Source organism: Charadrius vociferus, unplaced genomic scaffold (assembly GCF_000708025.1).
Source record: "Charadrius vociferus isolate BGI_N301 unplaced genomic scaffold, ASM70802v2 scaffold248, whole genome shotgun sequence".
Classification (NCBI taxonomy): Eukaryota; Metazoa; Chordata; class Aves; order Charadriiformes; family Charadriidae; genus Charadrius; species Charadrius vociferus.
This window is the reverse complement of record NW_009649851.1, coordinates 514,207-541,348: the sequence shown is the minus strand read 5'-3', so window position 1 is coordinate 541,348 and position 27,142 is coordinate 514,207. Positions and strand designations below refer to the sequence as shown.

Genomic DNA, 27,142 nt, shown 5'->3' with positions numbered 1-27,142 from the left:
TCAGAGCTTGTAGCACTGTCTGGTTAGCCTGTCTTCTCCACTGAGGAGGAAGAGTAGCTGAAAGTGAACAACATATTCACTTTTGGCTGAGCGTAGTCCTCCCTGCACAGCAGAGTAATGGAGGAAAACTGCTGCATCACCAGAGAGTGCGTGAAAGCTGGGGTTTTGATGTTTGGGAGGGTCCCAGTGCTGCAACCTCCATTGCACGGGATGTGCTTCTAAGATGGGTCTGAACATGAACCCTCTTGAGACAGAGGCAGGAAGGTGATAGCCAACGGTGTGACAGACATGTAGGGCAGACCAGCAGTAAGACAGAGAGACTTGGGGACTAGTTGCAGAACAAGTTGGTGTGGACGTGGGAGTATTTTACATTATTTTGACAAGAAGGATGTGATTATACTTGGGAAGAGGGACATGCTGGAAATTTGGTACCATGATAGGACTGGATAAAGAACAAAGCTGGTACTTCAAGGGGAAGGGATGGAACTGGGGATAAGAAGCTAGTAGAAGGACAGAGGATTGGGAAGAGGATCTATTGGAAGGAATAGTTTTAAAGGAGTCAGAATTGAGAGAAGACAGCAACACGGTCTCTATTAAACTATAGCACATGATCGTGTAGATCATCTGGAATAGAGGAAGGTAGTGAATGTTGTTCTGCTATGTGCAGCAGTTCACTGATTTTTTCCAATGTGTGACAACTATTAATCAGCCATACTAAAGTAACAAACACTGTAAAATAATTTAAGCAAATACTTTTGCTCCTGTGGCCCTTGAATTTATCTTGGATTAGATTTCTTTTTCTTCCAGAGCAGCCATTGACCCTTTAAGCAATTGGTTCTGCTCTGACTCTTTCAGGACTTCACAGTTGTCTGCATTGACTAGCTGCCTCTCAACTTCCGCGAAGTTGAGAGAAGAGGCATAAGCTCTGGAGGAAGGGTGTTATTCTATTTTAAAGGCAGATAGTATATTAAATAAGCTGGGGGATTCTTAAAAGACTAAGACAGGGAATACTCTAAAGTAGGCCTGAGCTTAAAGGCCTTTGATATGCAATCCCTGCTAGAATTGTTTCAGAATATAGTTCTAGTCAAAGCTGGTGGTTGTGCAGCCTTCCTTCTCCAGTGTGCAAAATGGTGTGGCTGCTTTGCAACATACTTCCATGAGGTGTCCTGAAAATGGAGTCAATGGAAATACTGACAATACAAACAGAACACTGTTAGCAGTTAAGAAGACAGACAACCTCTGTGCACCATTACCATCTCATACCATAATTACTTAATTTAATTTGCTACAAGCTGGCAGTACCTCCAGAGAACCATTTCTGGCAAACTGGTCTGGAATAAAACTTTTTTTTTGGTGCTAGGTTATTTTTGTGACTGCATCAGTTTTCTGATCTTATTTGTTGCACAGTACATGAACACTGAGGGTAGGGCCACTTCAGGGCTTGTTTAAGCTGATCTCGTAGCTACAGCATGTTGTCACATTTTTGTTTTACGGGCAAAATGCTTTCTAAGTAAGGGGTTTGTCCCTATTTTGAGGTAGGAGCGATAAATGAGTTTTTTTTACATTGTTAGTCCAAAGACACTAACTTGGAGATGGCAGAGGAGGGAGTTGAACTCAGAATCTCTTATGTCCTCATACAATTCTGTGTCCCTTAGATTACAGTATTCAACAAAAACTTAGCTATTCTCATACAATTCTGTGTCCCTTAGATTAAATAGCTACGTTTTTGTTGAATACTGTAATTTTCTTCAGAAACATCTAGTATAAGTGTGATTTAGTCTGGATGGCTTCTGTGCACTGTCTCTTTCTGTTGTATTACCTCTCTTTTAGAGACCTCATTTTCTAGAAAAGCTTCTTTTCTTGAAAAATGCTGGGAATAAGAATTTCCCATATTCCCTTGGATGTTAAAAAAATCTCTCGCACCTCTTTTAAATTATATTTTGGTTCCTATCTTAACTAGTATCTTCTTTTGATGCTCAGAGTTGTTCAAGGTTCAAATTCTCTATTAAAAGATACAGATGGGCTCTTAATAGTTAAGCAAACTATCCATAATATTCTCATACGTGCCAAGGTGATTTAGACTCCAGGTCCAATTTCAGGAGGTAATGTGGGCACTTGGTATAACATCACATTACAAGTTAGTGGGCCTTGGACTGTAGAGACACGTTTGCTCTGTGCACAGCACTCCGGTTAAAGCACTTAGGAGCACAAAAGCAGCAGAGCTGCAGCAGCTGGGTATGGGTCAGCTTTTTCTCTGCTGAGACTAAGAAACTTAGGTAGCTGCTTGCCTCTTGAGGAAATAAGAGTCTGCCTCAAAGTCACTTGGATGTATATGGAAAATATTACTTGTGTATAATTTTCAACTACTAAATTAGTGTACCAAACCTTAAAAATACTGCAGGCATGCTGGAGTACCTAAATGGTCTAATTTTGCTTTCATTATTTAGTTTTGACGTAAGCACGAGTTTCTCAGTGGTCTTTGAGACCGTTGATGAGTTGCTCATTCAAGGGCAGTTTTCTGTATTGTAGAGGTAGAAATTGCTTAGTTATTTAGAAATCGTAAGTAAATGAAAACAGCTAGGTTATTCTTCCCAGCCTTGAATTACAAAACAGCAGGTCAGAGAACCATACTAAGATTAAAAGCTTTGATTGTTTATCTGTAACCTTTTTGTGAGATTTCCTAACTGCTGCTTATTGTAAGAAAAAACTCTTTGACTATCAAGAGGTTGGAGAAAAGTTGCTTTCATGCCTAGGCTGCAGTTCCATGTGATCCCCCCCCCCTCCTCATCCACATCTAAATATTTTACATTAACTAAAGGATTTGCAGAAGTCAGTGACTCTTTTTTTGATGTTTTTTGGTTTGGTTTTGTTGTTTGGTTTTTTTTGTCCTGTGGTGAAGGCCAACATCTGAGTTAGTAGAATGCAATGTTAAATGTTTCCTTTATAGCTTCTTAATCTAGTAATACTGAAAATTACCAGTAGCCTTTCAGATTCAGTAGACTTAATCTCCCATATTGAAACATGCCTGGGTAAAAAATTGGTATCCAAAGGAACGGCTATATCCAGTTCTACAAGATACATACAGAGTTTTGACTGTCACTCACCAATCACTATCCCTGTTGTCTTATAATACATTTTATAATGAGATACTTTATTATTTTCAGGGAGAGGTTTTTGGTTTTGTTTGTTTTTAATAGAAACCTTCCTGGAAGGTTTAGGGAAGTAATTGGATCATTCAGTCAGACTCAATAGTGAAGTGTGTATTTCCCAGTGTGTGGTAGATTTTAAACCTCTTACTGGCACTGGAGAGACATTTAATTTATAAAGTTAAAGCCTTGTTGTTGTCGTGGGTGACCGTGGGTGAACTGTCAGCTTTATTTTAATTCTGGGGACAAAAAGATATCATTACTTATACTGTCATTACCACCATTATTCGTTATACATTTTTTGAGTAATTCTTATTTAACTGAAATCTAAATGTGGTTGATGCACTTCAGTTGAGTAACTGCTACCTGAAGTTTTTAATACCTTAGTTGATTGCGGTAATAATATTTACCTATTTCAAATAACTTTTTTTCCTCTGAAGTATTTTCCAGGTCAGTCAGTCATTCATTGCATCATCTTTATGTGGAAGGTAACATAAAATAGTTGTAAGAGCTGTATAAAAATCTAATTAAGCTTGGATTGTCTTTAACTAGTTTTGGTTCTGTATTTAAATTTTCTGTCTATGTTTTGTGTATACTTTCTTTCTAGGTAGACAATGTTATTAGCTCAGATAAATCGAGACTCTCAGGGAATGACTGAATTTTCTGGAGGAGGAATGGAGGCCCAGCATGTGACCCTTTGTCTAACAGAAGCTGTAGCTGTGCAAGGTGAACCTTCAGGTTAAAATATCTCTACATTATTGTGTCTTTTCTATTTGAAATTCAGATAAAACTCTAAAACTCACATAGTGTATTCTAAATGAAAAATCTAACCCAAAGCAGTCTTAGTTAACTGAGATTGATTAAGTTCACTAATTTAATTCTATAAGGAAATGATCTTGTAATTAACATAACAGGAGTGCAAATGTGACAAAGAGGAAATAGAAAATCTGACTTTATTCTCACTATAGTTTGACTGTTTTATACTTTGTGTCTTCAGTTTATATCTAAGTATGTATTAAACAAGTTGAGTTTTAAAATAGATTGGTGATCTAGGATTGGTTTAAATTTGACATTTCTGCCAGCTTTGTTATGATTTTACATGATTTCCTAAATCTGTGTTTTACTCTAAATAGATTTTTGTGTATTAATGACAGGTAGTAGTGTACAAAACAAGATTATCAATACAAGTATATATATCGTTATTTCACTGTTGACACTCATGACCTAATTAATATTTCTCCTAAAACCTCAGCTTTGTAGTTATTTATTTAGTGACGCTGTAACTTTTTTAGTTAAGGAAAGTAACATCCTAGCTGTTATGTTTACAGAGCAAAAAATCTTGAACGTATTACCCTAGTATATGTTCAAAAACCAGAAAGCAAGTAAGAACAATTTCCTATTATTATTTCTCAAATCATTATGCTTTAAGGGGATGTAATAATTTGTGGAGGTGGTTGTGGTTTTTAGGCTTTGAGGCTGGTAATAGTGAATACGAACTTTTTTCCTTCCTAGATGGCGACAACTTAGAAAACATGGAAGGTGTCAGTTTGCAAGCAGTTACCCTTGCTGATGGCTCCACTGCTTACATACAGCACAATTCTAAAGGTAGGTAAATGACTAGAAGTGGATTGGTTGAAGTTGAAATTGTATTCGCCTTTTAAACCCTGTCTTTGGATTGTAAACCCCTTTGCATTGTTACCTCAGGCGAAATCTGTACAATGTTTATAAAGTTCCAATTCCAGCTGGGAATTAGAGGTATTACAGTAACACTATAAAATAAATATTTATGTCTGCTACTAATAAGACACAGGTATCAAATGCAGAACATAAGTCACACAAAAGTGAGAGAATCTTTACACTTCAAACCCATGTCAACACTGCCTACTGGGTAGGACATCAGGCCGTTTTCATCTTTTTTATCGCAGAATTTTAAAACCTCTGTATAGTCATACTGTGCTTACTCTTTACCAAACATTATTTCTGTGTGATATTTTAGTGATATTTTAATTCAGAAAGTATAAGCTGTGTGTTTAAACTGTGATGTGTCATACAGAATGTTTTTTAAGAATTCTAATTGTGTATTTCAGATGGTAAATTAATGGATGGCCAAGTGATTCAATTAGAAGATGGTTCTGCTGCTTACGTTCAACATGTACCCATGCCTAAAAGCAGTAAGTGTAATAATACAAGATATATATTCTAAAATAATGTATTACTGATAAATATTGATACTAAGTAATTAAAGGTTATTATAATAGCTTGATTTCTTATTTTAATGGAAAACAGTTGTGAAGACATCCTAGGTATTTTGTAATTCTAGGTATTTAGTGTTTAATCTTTCCAACTAATGGATTTTTCAAACTATTGTTGAAGCATTGTAATTCTTTCTTCCTAACAGGGGACAGTTTGCGTCTGGAAGATGGACAAGCAGTTCAGTTGGAAGATGGAACTACAGCGTTTATTCATCACACCTCGAAAGGTAATTCTATTTTTGAAGTGGGATTTATTACATTAGAGTTCAACAGAACTTCAGCAGTATACAATGTGGTATTCTTTTTAGACTATGACGTCATTTAGTGTGATTCCCAATGTAGATTACTTGTTGCTTTTATTTTGTGACGTCTGGAAATTGTTGAAATATGACTGCTTCAGTTCCTTATTGGGCCTCATATAACAGCTATAAACAGAATCAAAACTGGCGTATTTAACTTTTTTTTAGCCCAGGATCACATTAAAGTAAATATATGTGATGTTAGTAAAGAATGTAAGCCCTTATAGAGATTTCCGCAATAATTGCATGTGAAAATGAGAAGAGAAAGCAGATAAGAATCAATCAATTGGTCCCTCTTGACCTAAAGAATGTACAGATTGACTTAAAATTTAAAGATCGTGCTATTGATGATTAGTTAGGTAGTGGGGCAGAAAATGTGACAGTTTACAGTCAAAAATGCAAATGTATTTATTTTAAACGATGACTTAGATTTCTGCAGATGGTGGTTACACTAGTCTTGGAAATAGTACTATTTCTCTACAAAAAGCGAACAAGTAGATATTTTAAGTCTGTTTAAACTAGTGTGGCAAGAATTACATTCTACAGTCAGCAATACTAAGAGGAGAGAATATAATAAAGAATTTCTTCCTTAGAAGTCATCCTGTATTTTATGTGTTTCTTTTGCATATTGGATGATTCTGTTCTTAAAATGATCAGATTTATGAATCTGAAGTACTGTCATCAGTACACGTGTTACATTATTTTCATTTTATTATGAGTGGATACGACATGGAAAGCATATTTGAGTTCCTTGTTTCCTTTGTAGATAAAACTAGACCAATATAAAATTGGTTTTGCACTTTTATAAGTGTGCAGAAATAAAGCTATGGGAAGTGTTGCCTTGAAAAAAAATATTCAGTGCTATTCATTGTAACATTTTCAGTGTTTGTATTTCTCATATACTCGTAGTTATATTTTCATACTTTTCGTGCATGTATATGACTTTGGGAGACATTTTCTAGACAGCAATAGTTTCCCATGTAATGTAGATGTTGCTATTCCTTTTCTTTCATAACACTTTGTAATATTATTTCTCAGACAGTTACGACCAGAGTGCATTACAAGCAGTCCAGCTGGAGGATGGAACTACTGCCTACATTCACCACACCGTGCAAATGCCACAGTCAGATACCATTTTAGCCATTCAAGCTGATGGCACAGTAGCGGGTCTTCATACAGGAGATGCTGCCATTGACCCAGATACCATCAGTGCTTTGGAGCAATATGCAGCCAAGGTATACGGAAAGACGTTTTCTCTCTCTGTAACATTCTGATGTAGCATCACAAGATACTTGGCAGGAAAAGCCAATTGTGATCTAAGAACTCAAATAATTCAGAGAGTCTTCCGACTCTTAGAAAACACCAAACTGTCACGATAGTGCTTCACTCTCATGAGGCGCTCCAGTGTGTAGTGTTGCATAAAAAGAACAAAAGATTGAACAGTGGAATGATGTGGAGTCAGGCTGATTTGGAAAATTATTTAGACAACTAAATAATAATTTTCTCTAAAATATAGCATTGCAAAGGAGCCTCTTGAGAGGACACTGTTTGGAAAGAAGGACAAAGTTAAATTATTCTTGTTCAGGCACTATTGCTGGATTTATTTATTTTTTTCTTGCATTGGGAAGAGTAGGGCCTGGTGTACTAGGCAAAGACAATGCATGTTATGAAGTGTAAACCAGACAATTAGACAGTTACTGAGTTTGGAAAAAACTTAATTGATCCATACTTTCAATAATAAAATGTAGTATGATGCGAAAAATTCATGTTGTCCACTTTACTGGACTTCTGTAAAGCATGATATAAGTATAATAATGGGCGATGTAAGTATAATAATGGGCGATGCAACTTCCATGACTTTATAGGTTTGCAGTGTCCCAGTTGCTGGATGATTGCCATCAGTGCTTGTATTGCTCTGGAAAAAGAGTAGAATAAATTTTAAAAGCTGTCCTCTAGTGTCACTGAGAGTTGTCAGATTTTGGGAGAAGGCCAGGTAGGATAATTAAATGGCTTATACGCTGTTCTTTCCATTATGCTTCTGTCTGTTAGAATTGAGGAGATCCTAAGAGAGCCAGTCAGATTGTATTGTGTTTGGCTATGCCTTAACATTTAATAAAATAAAAGGTAATTCAAGGTTAGCTGAGCTGTAGTGACAAGATTTTACACATTCCCTAGCTACTATTTAATTTAGGTTTAAATCAATCATACCTTTGTCCCTATTAACAAGGAGATATATTAATCATAATTTGTTACAAGTTTCTGTTTTGAGAAGGTGAAGAAGAAACAGAAAAAATGAAAATAAATTTGCATTTTTGTCCTATTTAGCTCAGCGTGTGTGTTTTAATACCATAATATGATTTTTTTTTTCTGTGATGTACTTGTGTATGTCTAGGAAAAATGCTATTTATTTTTTTTAAGCGTTCATCTCAGAAAGTTATTCTGAAAAATACTGCTAGAATCTTGCAGGGAAAGTCAGTAGAAGTGAGTTTCCAAGTATTGCACCTGTTTTATGTACAAAAGCAAATAATAGCTCAGTATGCACAACCCTGTCTTTCTCTTAAAAGGAGAAATGTGGTTTTGTGATTCTACTTCATGTCTGTGTACACTTCATAGTGAGGCAAGGTGTACTTTTCATAGCAGCTGGTATAGGAACATTGAAAAAGATAGAGGAAGGGACAACAATTATGACCAAACATGAAATACATGAGGTAAGCATATGATAGAATTTTGTAAAATTCTAAGTGGCACAGAGAAGAAGAGTGACTTGTTGTCTTTATCAGTGTAAGAACTGGGAAACATCAGATTAAACTCTCAGGTTACAGCTTCAAGGAAAACAAGAGAAGAACACTTTTTCAAAGAGCACAAAGTTAAGCCATGGCACTGCTTGTAGGATATTATGGATGCTAATATGTCCCTGGATTCAAAGAGTAATTAGATAAATTCACATAAGAAAAGTGTATCCAGGGCTATTAGATAGAAACATGTGACTTTTAGTTCAGGAAGTTCCTAAGCCACAAATTGCCTCGAGGTTGGGAGGATATTTCTGGGAATGTATCACTACATGCTTGGCCTGTACCTTTAGTCTTGTCTAGCATCTGCTACTGGCTGCTGTTGGAAACAAAATGGTGCACCAGATTGACCTTTAGTTTGACTCTGTATAGGTGTTCTTCTGTTCTTAGTTGAAGGCATACTAAATCTTTCTTTAGAATCTAAGACAGTCTTTTGGGGGGAACTCAAAGATCTTCCTTGGAATCCTTCCAGAATTCTCCCCATACTGCAAAAAGAGGTTTAAAATTGGGTGTCTTGCTTTTTTTCTTAACTTTGAAGGTTTTCTCTTCAAATCTTGAAAGGTTGAAAAAAAAATTTAAAGGCGGATTTGGAGAACGGTGGTTCTTCTCTGTTCCCCTGTCTTACCTAACAGGCAGAAATAGCAAAGATCAATAGGCTGTTCAAGATCAGTGTAGAAACTCTGTAAGAGAGTTCATACAAAGAGATCCAAGAAGACTGCAGAAAAGCTCCCTGGAAGCAGTGGAACATGTATGTTTTATATTGTGCCTTGCTTCTCCTTTAGGCATAGTACTACTTTCCCACATCCTGCAGAGCACATGTGAAGACTTAACTAGAGTTCTCTTAATTAAGTCAATGCCACCTTCCTCCCAAAGCAACCAAGAAAAAAAGAGATTGTTGCTCTCAGTGAGCATAAAGTCAGATGATACGTAATGGAATTGTGAAGAGGTTACAACACATACTTTTCTTCCATACACTGTTTTCCTGTGACATCCCAACTACTGGAAAAGTACAGTTCCTGGGATTTGTGGATATTTGCACACATGCATGCACATTCCGTTTGGATCATTTGTTTCCAGTGGCGTTGATGAAGTTATAATTTCATGTCAGCAGTTCCGTTCTTAGCCAACAACAGGAAGTTCAGGATGAAGTGACTGAAGTGTCCTTTCTGTGCAGGTTCTCTCCCCTCCCTTCAAAAATTCTGCAGGAGAAGGTCCCCAAATGGCTATTGTTTCCTTTAAAAAAACCCAGCTGAGGAACTACCTGCTTGCAGATTCTCTTTGCAGTCTCTCTGTAATGTAAACTTGCCTCTGCTTGGGCACTTCCCTCTTCACTGTTTTTGCTGAAAGTTTCCAAAAGTATATTGCTCACAAGTGTCTAATTTAGAAAGATAGTTCCGTCTGAAAACCAATTATGGGACAAGTTCTTCAGTCTCCAAGCAAAATGTTGGTAGCTGATGCTTTGAGCAAGATACTTTACACAGCCATTAACGTTCTGCTATGACCTTCTTAGTGAAAGGGCATAAGCATACCAGCTGAGGTAGGGTTCCTGCCAAACTGTTTTAGAGAAGAATAAAAACACTTTAGACTAGATTGAGGTGCATCAATCTCAGCCTTGAGTGTAATGGATGCAGAGGGTAGTATGAATGCCTGTGCTTAATTCGGAGGCAATTAAGGAATGGGAAACAATGTAAAGTATACTTTAAAGTAGTTTTTTCTACGGTGACTAATAATACGCTGTTTTTTAAGTTGATGTTGTGAGAGAATTTGGATGTTTTCTTTTTTAAGCTGGGCAATTATATTTTTGTTTAAATAAAAGTTTCAAATTAAGGTCCAATACGGTTTCAAATATTTTTATAAGCTCCTTGAAAAGCAGCAATACCTTTTTCCTCCTGTAGACTGGTTTTAAAAATAAACCTATGGAACAATACACAAGTCTTTGCTTAGCTGTTGTAATTTGACTATTTCGAACTGAGAGGTAACATATTTTCTTAGGTATTTTGATTCCAAAGGAGTTGTGCAGTTCGAAATGAGTAAATTCTGCTTAACAGGGAGTGAGAGATATACCCTATTATAAAAGGTGTAAACTTTTTTTTCTGTCAGAAGTCAGTATTGTTAAATTTATTAATTTATTTTAACAATTTTGTCAGTCTATTAATTTAACATACTTGGTTCTTCCAGTTTTTCCAACCTTGTTTTAAGACAACTTTCAAATGCCCACTGTACCTATTCTATAGCGCAGGTGCTATAAGTGGTGATTTTCAAGTAAGCTATAGAATAACCACGTTTCAAGGGGGAGCTAGAGAGCTATGAAATAATAAGCCCTCAGGAACTGTCTGTAACCCTCTATTTTTTCAGATTAATAAAAATAACCTGTGAATGTTTCTCCTATTTCAACTCTATTTTTCAGGTGTCTATTGATGGAAATGAGAGTGTTAGCGGCACAGGAATGATAGGTGAAAATGAACAAGATAAAAAAATGCAGGTATGTAGCATAATACAAAATCATTAAATATATCTATTTCTTCTGTCTTCTGTGCCCAGCAACATGCATGATAGGTGGTCCTGTGTAGCCACGAACTAGGGTCTGCTGCTACCCTTCCGGAATTTTAGATCTCAAACCTATATAGATAGGTCATATTTCTCACTTTGTACAAGATCCTTTCACAAGATTTAAAAAAGATCTTCTAATACTTACTGTTTTCTGGTTTTTCTTCTGTTAAAAGGTAATGAAAAGTTATGTTAGCTTTAAAAAAATCTTAGAAATCCAACCTGAGTATTTAACCAGTAAGGGTATAAGTATTTCAGAAGCTCTTTTCCAGGGAATGAACTGACTTTATAGTCCTTAAAGCAGAAGGAATACTGACTCAATTAATGAATTATTTTCTTCTCAAGAGAGACAATTGCAGGCATATGTCTGGAACTGTTCTCTCTTTGGTGACTTATTTTGATTCCATTTGCTGTCTTAGAGTCTACGACTTTTACTGTGGGGTTTGTAAGTAATCAGTAGATAAGAGTGTTGTTCCTAGTGAATGCTTAAAGAACCAGAAAAATACTTCCATTTCTTTTTCTGTATTCATGTTGTTACTATGTAGAAATATACAAACCTTTTCAATGTGAAAATATTAACTTAAAAGTTCAAAGGGCAATGGAAAACACAGGTGCAATTTACTAAGTCTCAAGCTTTTTTTACCTGGGTTCTGTAAAATTATGTAAGGAGAGTGGTATTTTTCATCATAATATATTTTATTAAAGGAAAAGACAGAGTAAAACATATTCTGGGCTTCAAGGAATTACGACCAACAACAAAAATAATAATAAACCCCCTGTACACTCACATGTTCAAATGACAAAATCAAAAACGGCAAAGTCATTGCATTGAGAAAAGTTTGGTTAGAGAAGCCCTGTTTTTCCTTTTTGTTTAATTTAATAGATAATGAACTAGACAAGGAGGAAAAATATCTTCCAAGGTAAAATACAGTATCTGTGAAAGGAAGAATTATAGGTTGACCTCTGACAGTTACCTCAGAATTCTCTATTCTTAATTTTTTTAAAAGCTAGATCCCACAATATTTAAAACCACAGACACTCCACTCTTGCCTGTGTGGCATGACTGTGAAAGGAGAGAATAGCAAATACATGTGTTACTTATGGTATTGGAACATATTCCATAAAAAGAAATCAAGAAATTTAGAGGTTTTGCACACTTGTAGGTTGGAGTAGAGATACAACTCCAACAAAAAGCAAAATTCAAGGAAGAGTAAGATAAGATATTGGTTCATTTTACCTGGAAGTGAGAGCCTATTAAGCAAAATGACCTGTAACCAATATCCAGTTACATGTTGATTTCAGCATCAACCCCAAAACAAAGTGAATCTGGAGGTTGTTTTATCTTACACATGTATGGCAACATATATGCCATATGGAACTGTGCCAGTCTTATGGAGCATTATATGTTCCAAACAAAAAAGATCTGATACTTCAGAAGGTACTGAGGCTTAGTCTCAAATCCTGACCCCTATAAGGTGACTTCAGTTGGCCAACTGAAGGGTTGCAAAGCTATCAATTATCTATGAAAATCTTAATCATGATTATATCTTGATGTAAGTAGATACCTACTTGTAGCTGCTGCTAAATAGTCATTCATACTTGCATGTGGTTAGGTTTTTCACCAAAGAAAAAAGCATAAAACCTCTTTGTGATTTCTATGTGTGAAAACAAAAGACTACCTGTGACCAAATGGATATCACGCAGTATTTGCTTTCAAACCTGTCATACCCATCTGTTCACAATAAAAGCAGAATCATACGACTGAAGTTTGTACGTATACATTATAAAAATCCTATCTGAGATCTTTGTTAGCTTTGTTCTCCCCTGTTACCTGTCTGAAATCTGGATGCGTTTCTGATATCTTTTAAAATTAGTTGGTTTTCTTTATTTTGTCTATTTAAAGTATTTTGAAGGACACGATTCCCCTCAACAAGTTTCACATTATTAAAATGTGTTTTATTTGCTGTGTTCTTCTGATTTTGTGCCTCCTAACATCTGAACTTTTTAGTTTATTTAGAGTGCTTTATCTATGAGGATGAGGAAAAGGCTGAGGTATTTAATGCCTTCTTTGCCTCAGTCTTTAATAATAAGACCAGTTGTTCTCTGGGTTCCCAGGCCCCTGGCAGGGATCGGGAGCAGAATGAAGCCCCCATAATCCAAGGGGAAACGGTTAGTAACCTGCTATGCCACTTAGACACACACAAGTCTATGGGGCCAGATGGGATCCACCCAAGGGTACTGAGGGAGCTGGCAGAAGTGCTCACCAAACTACTTTCCGTCATTTATCAGCAGTCCTGGCTACCGGGAGGTCCCAGGTGACAGGAAGTTAGCAAATGTAACGTCCATCTACAAGAAAGGCCGGAAGGAGGATCTGGGGAACTACAGGCCTGTCAGTCCAGCCTCAGTGGGGGGAAGGTTATGGAGCATATCGTCTTGAGTGCCATCACGCACAACAAAGTGATCAGGCTCAGTCAGCATGGGTTTAGGAAAGGCAGGTCCCACTTGACAACCCTGATCTCCTTCTATGACAATGTGACCTGCTTAGTGGATGTGGGAAAGGCTGTGGATGTTGTTTACCTAGACTTTCGTAAAGCTTTTGACACCGATTTCAACATCATTCTCCTGGAGAAACGGGCTGCTCGTGGCTTGGATGGGTGTACTCTTCAATATCTTTATCAATGATCTGGACAAGGCGATTGAGTGCGCCCTCAGTAAGTTTGCAGATGACACCAAGTTGGTCAGGAGGGTTGATCTGCTTGAGGGTAGGAAGACTCTACAGAGGGATCTGGATAGGCTGGATCGATGGGCTGAGGCCAATTTTATGAGGTTCAACAAGGCCAAGTGCTGAGTCCTGCACTTGGATCACAACAACCCCATGCAGCGCTACAGGCTTGGGGAAGAATGGCTGGAAAGCTGCCTGGTGGAAAAGGACCTGGGGGGGTTGGTCGACAGACGGCTGAATATGAGACAGCAGTGTGCTCAGGTGGCCAAGGCAGCCAACAGCATCCTGGCCTGTATCAGGAATAGTGTGGCCAGCAGGACTAGGGAAGGGATCATCACCTTGTACTGGTGAGCACTGGTGAGGCAGCACCTCAAATACTGTGTTCAGTTTTGGGCCCCTCACTTAAGGGTCTTTTCCAACCTAAATGATTCTATGATCATCTAAGAACAGTAATTTTAATATGCTATCTGTCCATGTTGAATGATACTACTAACTGAATTCTTAATAATCCTCAAGTCATACCAACTAATGTATTGTGAAAAACCATATTTCTGAAAACAGGTATTTGAACAAACAAAAGTTTGTGATGGTCAAATGTTTTTTTCCCAAGTGTTCTGGTTGTTTTATCTCTCCCCACCCCCACCCTCCCCACCCCGTATGAATCTTAATAATTGTGAAGTTATGTCTGGTTATTTCCTTACAGATAGTTGCATGTTGATTACAGAACTGTTTTAATTTTCTTTTAAACTTTGGCATATTTCCACTTCATAGTGGATCTCGGCAACTATATATATATCTTTATATGCTGAAACAACAAAGAAATATTAGCAGGTTTATTGATAGAAAAAACAAATCAATGCTTAGGGCAGGTACTCAACCAAGCATCTTCTTCATGCTCCGTAATGTGTTAAAGTGACTTCTGTGATTCATGATATCGTAGGTTAAACAATAGTATGACTAATGGGTTTCTTGATTCATGAGGTTATGTTTTTCTCCACGGTTCCAGAGAAGCTTTTCTGAAGTGGTGGAGTTGTACATTTCAGTTGATTCTGAATGGCCTCTGTCTGAATGAGGAATTACGCACAGTTGCAGGGCTAAAGTCTTGCTGGGATGAGGATGATGTGGTGGGATAGCTTTGATGACTGGAGTGCTGCAATGGACAGATACAGGGTCTTTAATAAGGCCAGGCAGGGAAGGCGAGGAGTGGGAGCTGTTCTTCATGTGGGAGAACAGCAGGACTGCACAGGGGACTCTGCTTTGAGATGGGTGATGAGCCAGTCAGGAGCCTATGTGTCAGAATTAGCTGGCAGAGCAGTATTGGTGGTGGTGTGGTGGCTGTCTGCTACAGAGTGCCTGATCAGGAAGCAATAGGTGAGGCCTTCTTCAGACAACTGGAAGAAGCCTCGTGTTCACAGGCCCAGGTCCTCCAGGGGCACTTTAACCACCCCAATATCTGCTGGAAGAGCATCACAACAGGGGATATGAAATCCAGGAGGTTTCTGTAGTTCAGGGATGGCAACTGGCAATCTAAAGCAGGTTACTGAGCAGCTGGCAAGGTGAGACACTTTGCTGGACCTCATACTTAAAAAGAGGAATTAGTTGGGAATGTGAAGGCTGGGGCCAGCCTTCAGGAGTCTCCATCCTTAGAGGTACTCAGAACCCACCCAGATACAGCTGTGAGCAACCTGCTGCAGCTGACCCTGCTTTGAGCAGGGGGTGTTGGACTAGAGGATCTCCAGAGGTGCCTGCCCACCTCATCCATTCTATGAGATGTTCTTTTGGCAATTCAGAATGGAATTAGATCCATAAGAAAAGGGGGGTGGTTTAAAAGAAGGGCAGACCTTTTAAAATAGTCTCAATTGCTTTGCATAAATCTGTTTCAAAATGTTTACATTTGGGTTTCTGCCTCTTCAGTCTGTATGAATGTTTCTTGCATCTTAGTGTATGAGGAAGCCTTTAAAAGGGGTTTAAGTTGCATCGCAAAGCTATTCTGTATATTTTCCTGTTGTGTCATGCCAGAAAGGAGAGTAGAACCTAGCTCAAATTGCTCCAGTTAGTTTGATCAAAACGCATGCATCACTGACAAAGTAGAAAATGCTTTGCTTCGTTTTCAAAAAGTGCCCATTATAAGTGCATTTAATTATTGTTTGGCCTTTGCATGAACTTATCTTTGAAGGTGGTCTGATTTATGGCTAATCTCCCTTAGGAACAGATCCAGTGCCTTAGATGTAATCTAAGCCTCTTCTGTCTACTAATTTGGTCATCTTACCACTGGACTTATATTTCAGATTATTTTTGTCTTTCTTGTTATTTGGCTAATTAATGCATGCTTTTAAAGTTGCAAGCTACAAGTTAATATATTTTACAGTTTCTCTCTTTCCTTTCATCAGAACTTATTCTTTTTAGTTTTTAGTTTATTTATTGAGGACTGAGAAACACATGGCATAGAAAAGAGACACAAGAGAAACCTGTCAGAATCAGCTCTGACTTGATAGCAAAATAAAGTATGTGACTTTTCTGATCGTGTTGGGGTTTTTTTAATGTTTTTTTTTTTTCCAACTTTAGATTGTCTTGCAAGGACATGGAACCAGAGTGACTGCAAAATCTCAGCAGAGCGGAGAGAAAGCTTTTCGCTGTGATTACGATGGCTGTGGAAAACTGTATACAACAGCTCACCATCTTAAGGTGATGAGATGTAAAATGATCGTTTCATGGTTGCTTTCCAGGCATGACTCTCTTTGACAGATCATGTGGTTAAGAGTAATAGAAATTAACATAGAGCCAATCACAATGGTGCTGTTTTGTCAAATGTTTATTGGGTTGATCTCACAATAATTTGTTGTCCCAGCTGCTCAGCTGATTTTGCATACTGTTCTGAGATTAGGCTCTCTGAAAACTGAACATCTAGCATACTGTAGTCACTGACCAGAAAAATATATTCTGTGTTAATGTTACATAAAACGTGCACTGTAACTTGAATGATAAAAAGTGGTGACTCTAAATGTTACTCGTTTGCCTTTCAGATCAGGATAGATGCAGGTGTGGGATCATGTTAGGCTCCTATATTGTCAGCATGTAAGAAGTCTCTTGTTGAGATAGTTTCTACTAGCAACGTCACAGAAATTCTGAAATCCAGTGTTCACTTTATCTAATTTACATGTATGCATGATCATGCAAAAATTCCAATTTTTGAAAGATTTTACCATCATAATACAAAGTCTAAATCTTCAAACCAATCCAACATTCAGGGGGAAAAGCTGGAACATCTTTTCTTTACAGGTGGCAACTCCTTAATTCTCTCTCCGTAAGTAAAGGAATTAATGAAACAGTAAGGGTGTAGAGCTGTTCGCATTCCAGCTTAGACTGAGGTAATCACTTGTCAAAGAGGTAAACTTGTAGTGCTGCCTTGTCTCTGGCAAAACACTCTGGAGTCAGTGAGTAATTGACTTTATGGATTGTGTGTTAAAATAGTGTCCTTGCTGTAGAGGTTTCATGCAATGTAAGAGCATCGTTAGAAGCACTCAGTGGAGTCAAAAATCAGATAGAAAGTAGGCTCTGAGAGGCATGTTTGCATACTGTAATGTAGTGGCATGATGGCAACTCTGCGTGTATTTACAGAAATGTTTTTTGCAAACCTGACTGAAAGGATCAGGTTAGACCTTCGACACAGACATGTTTAGTTTTAGGGAAAGTAGTGTTACCGTGTTTCTTTTATTTTTATCACCGATTTAAAAAGAAGACACTTGAATGTGAATCCTGGGAAGATAAATAAAATATATTGTCTTTGAGAATGAAGTGTTTCTGTGTTGAAGTAATCAGATACAACATTTCTTTAAGTCAGTGTATTGGATGTCTTGACAGGTGCATGAAAGGTCACACACAGGAGACAGACCGTATCAATGTGAACATCCTGGATGTGGCAAAGCTTTTGCAACAGGTGATTTTTTGTAGACTCGCTCCTCCTGCTTGTTAGTGTTTGTCTCTGTATAAAATAAGTTTTTAATATTGCCTTTTTTAAACTGTTACGTAAAGGACTTGGTTGGGAGAACTGAAAAAAAAAAGTCATCATTTCAGCTAGCACAGCATATAGAATGGGCAGAAGATTTAACTCTTAGTTACTGAAGGAGGAATGAGTGGAAACACTTGACACTTTTCCTTACTCTTCACCTGTAATGCTACAGTTGGATTTTATGTTGAAAAAATAGGCCTTTCTTAACATGAAACTGAGGTTAAATGAGCTGATAAGATGCTGAACCTGTTGGCTAGAGGTAAATACCTAATCTTCTGTTCCAAATTTAAAAAGAACTTTGATGGAAGATGCTGTTCTAAGTGTTCTGAATTTGTATCAGAGTGACATCTGTCATTAATTGAACTCTACGTTTTGTACAGACTACCCTGTTCATAAATGATGCTTTCCCTGAGATTTAATTTGATCATGAAAAATGCAATTATGAAGGATGAAACATGGAAGAAAGCGAAAGAGCAAAACTTGTTTCAGATTTATTCTTTTGCTTTGAATGTAAATTAGCATGAAGCTGAGAAAAGTTAGGCTCTATTTTTTTTAAAAAAAAGGTGTTATTTTAAAAATAACTATGTCAGATCTAATACATTTAATACTGTTTCTTTGACTAAAAACAAGCAAAAGAAATGCTGATGAGAAAGCTCCAAAGGGAAACAACCGCACTTCAAAGGTTGCACCTAAGTTTAATTGCATAGTGTTTGAAAAAGGGATTTCAAAACTACATAATGAAATGATCTCTTCCATTGCAACAGATTGATGTGTGGCTATGAACAGCTGCTTGTCTATTAATACCATATTTTTGGTCAGAGAGATTGTACCACTGTAGTTCAGCAATCCTAGCCTTTGATAAAGTTCTTGTTAAGTACTGAATGCTCTTCGTTTAAATATTACTAACTCTCCTGGGTTCGATCATGAAACTGAGTTTATTTTAGAGGTAAAGAATGAATTAATGCTCAGCTTAGTAGACATGCTTTGTGTTTTTAAAAACATCAAAAATAGGCACTTCAGCTGTTTTAGGGAGAACGCACCGTGAAACTAAAGTAGATGCCGTCTTCTCACAGACTGTTACTTTATTTTGTAGAAATATATATATCATTTGTGGATACAAGTAAAATTCAACTTCATTTCCTAAAAGGGCTGCGTGAGGGTTCTCTAGTCATTATCTCTTCAGGGAAGTGCAGAAAGGAAATCTTGATAAAATGCTCTTTGCAAAATAATTTACAAGAGGGCCTGATCTAAAGCTCACTTTAGACTGGTAGAGTTTTTGATGAGGATGAGTTCTTAAAAGTTATCTTAAAGGGAATGAGTGTCCATGACTGCTATGAGTTGGCACATATGTATGTGATAATGTTAATAATATGGTTTAAAATAATTAGAATAACTTAGAGCTTGGATAGCAGTAGAGCTTTACTGCTGACTTCATTAATGGTACTGATTTTTGTATAAGCTAATAATTAAATGTCATTTTGATGACAGTAGTGGTAAGAGATTAAAAGTAGATGAAATACAGAGCATACAGCTTCCTCAGAAGACAGAATAAATATTTGTCCACATTATAATCATTACTGTTTATCCTTTTGAAGGGAAGAGGAAGCATTTTGGAAGTGTACTTTCTTCAAAATGAAGGATGAACTGTATGTAGGGTTCTGCTGCTCTGTATGGTATTGTGAAGAGTGAAAAAGCAAATTTTACTCATCACGGAGCTTCCCAGTTGGAATGGCAAGCACAGCTTTTGATGGTGATGGTTTATGAGTATCCTAATTTTGTGTTTATACTATTATAATCTCCTTTCTGATCTTCAGGATATGGGTTAAAAAGTCATGTCCGAACACACACTGGTGAAAAGCCTTATCGGTGCACAGAAGAAAATTGCACCAAATCATTCAAGACTTCAGGAGACCTGCAGAAACATATCCGAACTCACACAGGTACTATTATCAACCCCCCCCTTTTTTTTGTTAATTCACTTAGGTGGATTTTTTTTTCCCTGTTTGATCATTCTGTGACTTTATACTTATGAAATCAGCCTGTGTATATTCTCTTTCTGAAGCCCAGTGAGCTCAACAACATTTCAGCATGGTAAGCATTTATTGCAAATCCAGCATGTTTTTCTTGGAAAAAGTGCTTAAGCATTCACACTGCTATTGCAAATGCACTAACTTTTACAACACATCACTTACGTTTTCACTGAGTCACTTGGTGCCTTTACAGTTTCATCTGCAGCTGTAACAGAACAAAGAACTTTTCCTCAGTAATATGGCTCGCCTTTTAGAAATGGCATCAGTGTTCCTAAGTTTTGCTGCTTTAAGATAACTCGCATGCCAGCTTCAGAAAGGTTGATAGTTCTGAGCTTGTTATCCTGATTTCCCTTCTCTTCTTGCAGCAGAAAAATGAACAAATATATCATGGAAAACCAACTGTTATTAAAACTTCCAGATTCATAAAAAATAAAATCTTACATTTTGTCTAAAAAAAGATTCCTTTGAAAGCCAAAACACAAATAAATTCTAGACTGCATACACTACACTCCACAAAACCCTATGGGTGCACACATATGTAAACAAATTTACACAATGTCTCCTTTGGTCCTGAGATCTAAAAAAAAAAAAAAAAAAAAAAAAAAAAGAAGGGAAAACCACCCCCTTAAATGTAAGAAGAATAATTTATCACTTACTAAACTATTCCATTAAGTGTATTTACTTGCCTGCTAGAACACCAAGTTTTTCCACTGAACTTTCTGAATCTTGTATGGTAAAAAAGAAAAAAAGAACAAAAGAAATTGGTTTTTCTCAGGTTGAAAAGAACAAGGGGAGGGATAAAAGCAGGCAATAAAAATTATAAAAACTCAAGATTACCTTGAGATAATTGTGCTTTCCTGGACTTCCATATTCAAAGATAGTCTTTTGGGATTAGTGCTATCTTGATGTTAAATTGGTCATCAGGATGAAGACATTAAAGTGTCATTTGTTTTCAGTTTTAGAAGAGAACCGTTTGACGGTCTTGTGTAGTACATCAAGCACAGGTTATGAACTGAAAGTTTTCTGTAGTGTGGACAACAACTTGATTAGCTGTAGACTGTTTTCATTACTTCTTTATGGCCATAGAAGTTGTATGGTAATTTAATCGCTTTAATCTAATTTGGCAGTTGAGACAAAAGACTTGAGCCAGCCCTATGTAACCATTTATCCATTTGAACAATATTAATCATACAATCATAGACTCCCAGCAGTCCAGGGACCAGAGTTCAGGGGTGTCGTCTTTTAGATTTATAAGTAGCTGCAAGAAGCCAAAGAATGAGAAGAAAATTGCAACAAGTCCTTTGTGCAGATGGATGGAGTAGTGTATGCTCATACCCTATGCAAGCTGCAACAGCGTACCCGACAGAGACAAGTCTGGGCTCTGCCCACTCTCTCCCATGGCTCTGAAACCTTTTCGTTCCTTTATCTTGTAGAACAGAGTTAGTGCTTTCTTCATTTTCTGCTTGCTTTAGCTAAAAGTGATTTTTCACTCTCCTTCCATGGCAGTCCAGTCTCACTTTCTGTTGGCATCAAATGCTTGCCTTGGTTTCCTCCATGACTTCCCCAGATTTATTATGCTGGTATCAGAAAACCTGGCGTGGATGGTTCCTCGTAGCTGCTATGGGGCAGAGCTTGAAGTCTTCTGACTTGCTTTGTGTTGCTAGTGCTAGAAATCTCAGTCACCTGGAAGCAGTTCGCTTTTCTAACAAGAACATTAGAAACTTAAAGGCTGGCTTCCCCAACTGGTCGGATGACATTCTTGTGAGCATTCTTTAAGAGCAGTCTGTTTTGGTTTCTAATGCAGGGTCTGTTGTTGGGCGGGGTTCACTCTACAACCCTGCTCCTTTCGGGCATGGCTTCAGGTCCTGTGCTGAAGCAGGGATTAGGGGAACCATGGTAACACAACACTGAGGCCTGTATGCTTATTACACACACACTGCCTTGGCAGGAAGCTGAAAAACCTTCCCGAAACCGCTGCCCGAAGGAGTGAATTATAGTTTCCTCAGCCAAGGAGATAACTGCTTTGGAGTTTCATGGTATTAATGGCTTTATCAGGACTTTGTTTTTTATTTCTGTCTCTTAAGTACTTGATGTTGTATCTGTAGTGATAATCTGCCCTCTCTTGCTCTCACATTCTTCTCTGTGGTAGGCGGTGTAGTGGGTGGAAGTACTTAGCTCTAGGAAGTGTGAAATTACAACAGAACAGCATGTCAGGTGGCTTGGACTTCTTCAAATTTAACCCCCTTCACTCGCCCCCTCTGTGTGCTTTGACAGATGTGAAAGGGCAGGGGTAGTTGGTTATTAGACAGGGGTTGGGCTTATCTGTTGTTCATGGTGAAATGTTTTAGTGCAATGATGTAAGTTACTGTGCTTAAATTTATACTACACAAATAGATTTATTTAAAAAAAAAAACCCACACGTGTTTGTGATTGCTTTGGTTTTGGGGGTTGAAAGTTGAGTTTCAGGGCTGTCTCTCTTTAAAAAGTTGGTTCTTCTCATGTAAGGTTGCTTTCTACAATGAGTGTTACTAATCAATTTTTTATCGTGGTTATATGTTAAATCATGAAGGTATTTTTTCCATTTCATAAATTACAATTGATAAATGTACAAATGGTCCACTTGTTTTGGATAATGTATGTATGAATTGAGGGAGTGTTAAATACATGTTAGAATACGGAAAATGTGGAAGCTAATCCACACAACTGAGTCTGGTTTAGACATCATAAAGTACTAATCTACATGCTTCATAATTTAGCTTACAGGTTGTATGATTTTCCAGAATTTTGCCAGTTTTGTCTAAACAGTAGAACATGGTGGCATGTTCATGGTATTTCTGACTGAGGGTCTCTAAGACAGAATTAGGTGGCTTTAGATTCCTACATTCAGTCTAAGAGTAATTTAGGATTTTTGTTCTTTTATAACTTTTGCATGTGTACCTTTTCTTTTCTTCTTTTTCAGGTGAAAGGCCCTTTAAGTGTCCATTTGAAGGATGTGGCAGGTCATTCACCACATCTAATATTAGAAAGGTTCACATCAGGACACACACAGGCGAAAGGCCTTATTACTGTACAGAGCCAGGATGCGGGAGAGCTTTTGCCAGTGCAACTAATTATAAGAATCATGTGAGAATACACACAGGTATATATGAGTGATGTTTTGTGTTTTGAAGTGGAATCTGCTTAGGAGAGGCTGTGTCATTCTCCTCGTGAACACTGTTTTGGTACATTGTAATGGGTATAGTCATGTTTATAAGACCGGGGTTGGTACTTTTTGTTTGGGCCTCATCACCCCTCAGCTGAGGGGAACTAAGTAGTTAGGTTTCCCACCTTGCTGTCAAGGCAGAATAAGTTTGGTTTGGATACAGAGATATTTAAAACGAATGTAAAACCTTGTCTTTGGTGGAGTCACCCTTTCATCCTAGCTGTATTTTCCTTGCTGCTGGAGCCGTGGTCAAAACCTTCTTTTTATAGACTGGAGGTGAAAATACTTAGCCAATTTGATTGTCACGGTTAGTCAGCAGAAATAATCAGCACAAATTTGAAGGTTCTAAAATGTAAAAGCCAGTGATAGCCATGTGGTCTTGGTAGCCTTACATATTTTATAGAAGCACAGACAAGTTTCACAGAGGTACGTTTTGTATCTCAGGTTATCTTTTTAGTTTATAAAGTAATTTGGACATTTGTTTCATTGATTTTTAACTGAAAGGTGTTATATGAAACTAATTGTTTAAACATACGCTTCCTATAGATTTCTTCAGAGCTTAAAGACTCAAAAGTAAGTGAAATTGTACTAGTATATCAACATACCTGATCACTGAGGAAAATTATGGGGCTTCCAGTAATAAAAGAAAATTCTCAATATGATGCCAAACTGACATTGCAGCTTTCAGCCTGTATCCTTCTGTCTTCATCAGAAGGATGTTTTAGATGGACTGATAGGGAATAAATAGGGTCCAACTTTTGCTGGCAGTAGGATTTTAAAAAAGACAGTGAGAGGCTGCATTGATAAACTTTATGAGCTTGAGCGTCACGTTGCCTTTGAAATTGAATTATGGTTGGTAATAAAGGCATGACACTAAATATCATTTGTTGACATTTTTTCTGTGCATCCTGGATAAAGTTCTCTTTAATCCCTTTTGTTTTTCCGTACAGGGGAGAAGCCCTATGTCTGTACAGTTCCTGGTTGTGATAAACGTTTTACAGAGTATTCCAGTTTATACAAACATCATGTTGTACATACTCATTCCAAACCATATAACTGTAATCACTGTGGGAAAACATACAAGCAGATTTCTACACTTGCTATGCACAAGCGGACAGCCCACAATGACACAGAGCCCATTGAAGAAGAACAAGAGGCTTTTTTTGAGCCACCTCCAGGTTAGAGTTTCACTCTTTGAATCTTTTGTTGTAAAAAGAAAAAAAAAAAATGGGCTGGATAATATTTTGCTGTTTTTTTATGACTAAGGAAATAAAAGCACAGATAAAAATCTGAAGTACTTAATAAAGTTATTTAACTTCTTTGTAGGACTTTTTAGTGTGGTAGGCAACTTGTAAATAGAAACTGAGAGAGTAATTGACCAGATCATAAACTCATTTATAGCAGTCCTGGGGGTAAGAGACAAATTTGAGTTGCAGTCCCAGCAAACCTGCTATAAACATGAGCATGGGAAGGGACCTGTGAGAGTCTAAAATGTTTATGTTTGCAACCTACTAGATTTTTCTTAGGGATTTTTGTAAGAGTATGTATAACACCATGGTTGGTGACAGTCTTTTGTGCAGGAATAAAGGGACTGCCTTGAGAAAAGGAAAACCTGTCTTCACAGCACCCTGATACTGTGCTGGTTTTGCTGTGGTTTAATAGGAGTTTCTGTAAACTGTCCTAGAGGCAAAAATGAAAATAAGCTGATGTGCTGCAGTACTCCTTAGAGTAAGTTTTCCCATGGTATCATGAGTATTAAATCCTATGACTACAAAAGATCAGACTGAAGGAATTATTGTGATAGGACAAATATCACTTGTCAAATTATGATTTTTAGATGTGACTGAAGATAGGAAATACTTGTTTTGGTCAGAAAAGTTGTTTTACTACTTGTATGTGGGAAATGGCACTGAATGCCTCAAGCAGATTTGCTCTAGTCTAATTCCTTCTTTTAAGGGAATGATAAGATTCATTTGCTGAGGTTAAACATTTATTAAGATAATGAACTTACTTAAATCTTCACACAAAGGCATCACTGTGTTCTTCTGTATGTTTGTTAATTAATAACTCTTTTAAAAAGCTGACATTTGTGTTTGCATGGAGCCTTTTGTATGGAGAGGTTAACATTTAATGAATGAATTGGAAATGTTTGTCACCATTTTAATATTTGCCTATAAAGAAAATAGAGATTTAGTTTGTGTAGTACTTATGTGTGTTAAAACTCATTGCTAAAAGACTATGCCCTGTGTTCCCAAAACAACAGACTTTCTGACTTGCTTTTGGTATCTTTCCTTCTTTTATTTTTTGCATCTTTCCACTAAATTTTTTTCATTGGTGTGTTTAAAACCTTCACACCAGGCTGGTGCTTAATCTTTGTAATTTGCTTTTCTGGCAGCATTTGTAGTATATAAACTACCCTCTCTCTTTCTTTATATCAAATAGGTCAAGGTGAAGATGTTCTCAAAGGCTCCCAGATAACCTATGTGACAGGTGTAGAGGGAGAAGATGTAATTTCTGCACAGGTTGCTACAGTTACTCAGTCTGGATTAGGTCAACAAGTAGCACTAATATCCCAGGACGGAACCCAACATGTAAGTAACCACAGTGTTAAAGAGCTGACAAAAATACGATGAGAATTGACGCAGGTGTTTGCAGATACTCCATGAGCTTTCTAAAATCAGTTCATATTCTTGATAAATACGTATGTGGGTTTCTTAAGGAAAGAAACTTCTTTGGAGCTGGGTCAGGATATGTTTAGGATTGGCCTCATGTGGAATACCTAAATTAATTAACATACTCTGACATGTGAAGGAGTATTAATACAAAGCTAGATTTTTTGGCTATCCTTGTTATCTTTGTCACTCTTAAAGCAGGCACGGGCTATTTTAACAATTTTTATATATACAGCCTAGTTTCTGAGGTTTCTCAGAATTGCCTGATTATTCCATTAATATCTGATGCTCATCTTCACTGTTGTCTTGTCTGCACACACTTCTGCGGGAGTGGGAAATCTTTATAGTCCAGGTGCCTGCTTTACAAGCTGTTTGGTAGTGTGCAGTTCTTACCATTTCTAACATAAACAATAGGATAAGGAATGATTTGATACTACCTCCACTTGAAAATTCCTATGGTTATATTTTTTTAGGGATTCCTATGGATATATCTTTTTTTTAAGGCTATCATATGAAGTTTCATTGGGAGAGGATTTCAACACAATTCTTTTGTTTAGCTATGGCAATATATCAAAGGCATATGGGGAAAAGTTTATATTTCAGCTGGGAAGGTAGCTGAAATGCCAGTAGCATATGAAAGATACCTTCTAAATTTGAATTGGAAATGAAATATTAAAGGGGACTGTTGTATTGCCAGCCCTGAACATTGCAGCAATGCTAAGTAACTGGCATTTTTACCCTCTAAAATGAAGGCCTGCAGAAGCCTTGACATGGAGTTCTCACATTTATTTAAATTATCCTTCAGCTTGACTTTAGTTCTGGGATGTTTTATTACCTTGTAAATCAGACATCAAATCACGTATCTGATGCCCTAATGCATTTATACTGGAGACATCAGTAATTTATATCATTAATTTTTTATGAATTGTTTATTTGTGGTTTAAATTCTAAGCCCTCATAGGCCTCTTTAGTATTTCCATTAAGATAAAAGTATGTCAGGTGGTACTACCTTGAGTCACATTGTCCATTGTGTAAGACGCATGCATAGATAATCTACCATGCAGTTATTTGGGATACGATCTGATTAACGTGGAGTTGTGTGGAGTTGTAGACTCTGGGGGCAAGTATGCATCTTTTTTCTTATTACTGAGAGCTATAATTTTACTTCTGTAAACAGGTAAATGTGTCTGAAAGGTCATGGAATATTACATCCCAGTCAGTAAGATGAATGCAATGAGGACTCTTTGTCCAAGACGGGGACTTGGCCAAAGAGTGACGGTGATTCTCAAGGAATGCATGAGCATGCCAGTCAGGAAGTGGAATAATGGCTACTAGATATTTTGGCCAGTATGTTACTTGTCAACATGGCTTAAAATATTTTTTTCCTGCTATTGATGAGCAAGTTGCCTTTTTGTTCTGCATCACTACACATTTTGATTCAAATGAAGAAATTGAACTAGCAGGAATATTCCTG

At 37.2% G+C, this 27,142-nt stretch overlaps 1 protein-coding gene across 4 annotated transcripts in view; it reads left to right on the top strand.

The window, feature by feature from the left end:
• Nucleotides 1–3,746: 3,746 nt before the first annotated feature.
• The window catches only part of ZNF143 (zinc finger protein 143), a 28,681-nt gene continuing 5,285 nt past the window's right edge, over nt 3,747–27,142 (top strand). The window contains exons 1-12 of one of the 4 annotated variants that reach the window (XM_009890950.1): nt 3,747–3,872; nt 4,659–4,751; nt 5,234–5,317; nt 5,545–5,625; nt 6,736–6,932; nt 10,894–10,968; nt 16,321–16,440; nt 17,617–17,692; nt 19,579–19,704; nt 22,754–22,933; nt 23,947–24,174; nt 25,439–25,587. In XM_009890950.1, the coding sequence (XP_009889252.1) occupies nt 3,761–3,872; nt 4,659–4,751; nt 5,234–5,317; nt 5,545–5,625; nt 6,736–6,932; nt 10,894–10,968; nt 16,321–16,440; nt 17,617–17,692; nt 19,579–19,704; nt 22,754–22,933; nt 23,947–24,174; nt 25,439–25,587 (1,521 nt within the window). In that variant the 5' untranslated portion in view covers nt 3,747–3,760. Of the gene's footprint in view, nt 3,885–4,658; nt 4,752–5,233; nt 5,318–5,540; nt 5,626–6,735; nt 6,933–10,893; nt 10,969–16,320; nt 16,441–17,616; nt 17,693–19,578; nt 19,705–22,753; nt 22,934–23,946; nt 24,175–25,438; nt 25,588–27,142 lie in introns of all 4 variants that reach the window. The other 3 variants (XM_009890948.1, XM_009890949.1, XM_009890951.1) reach the window with 3 other exon arrangements.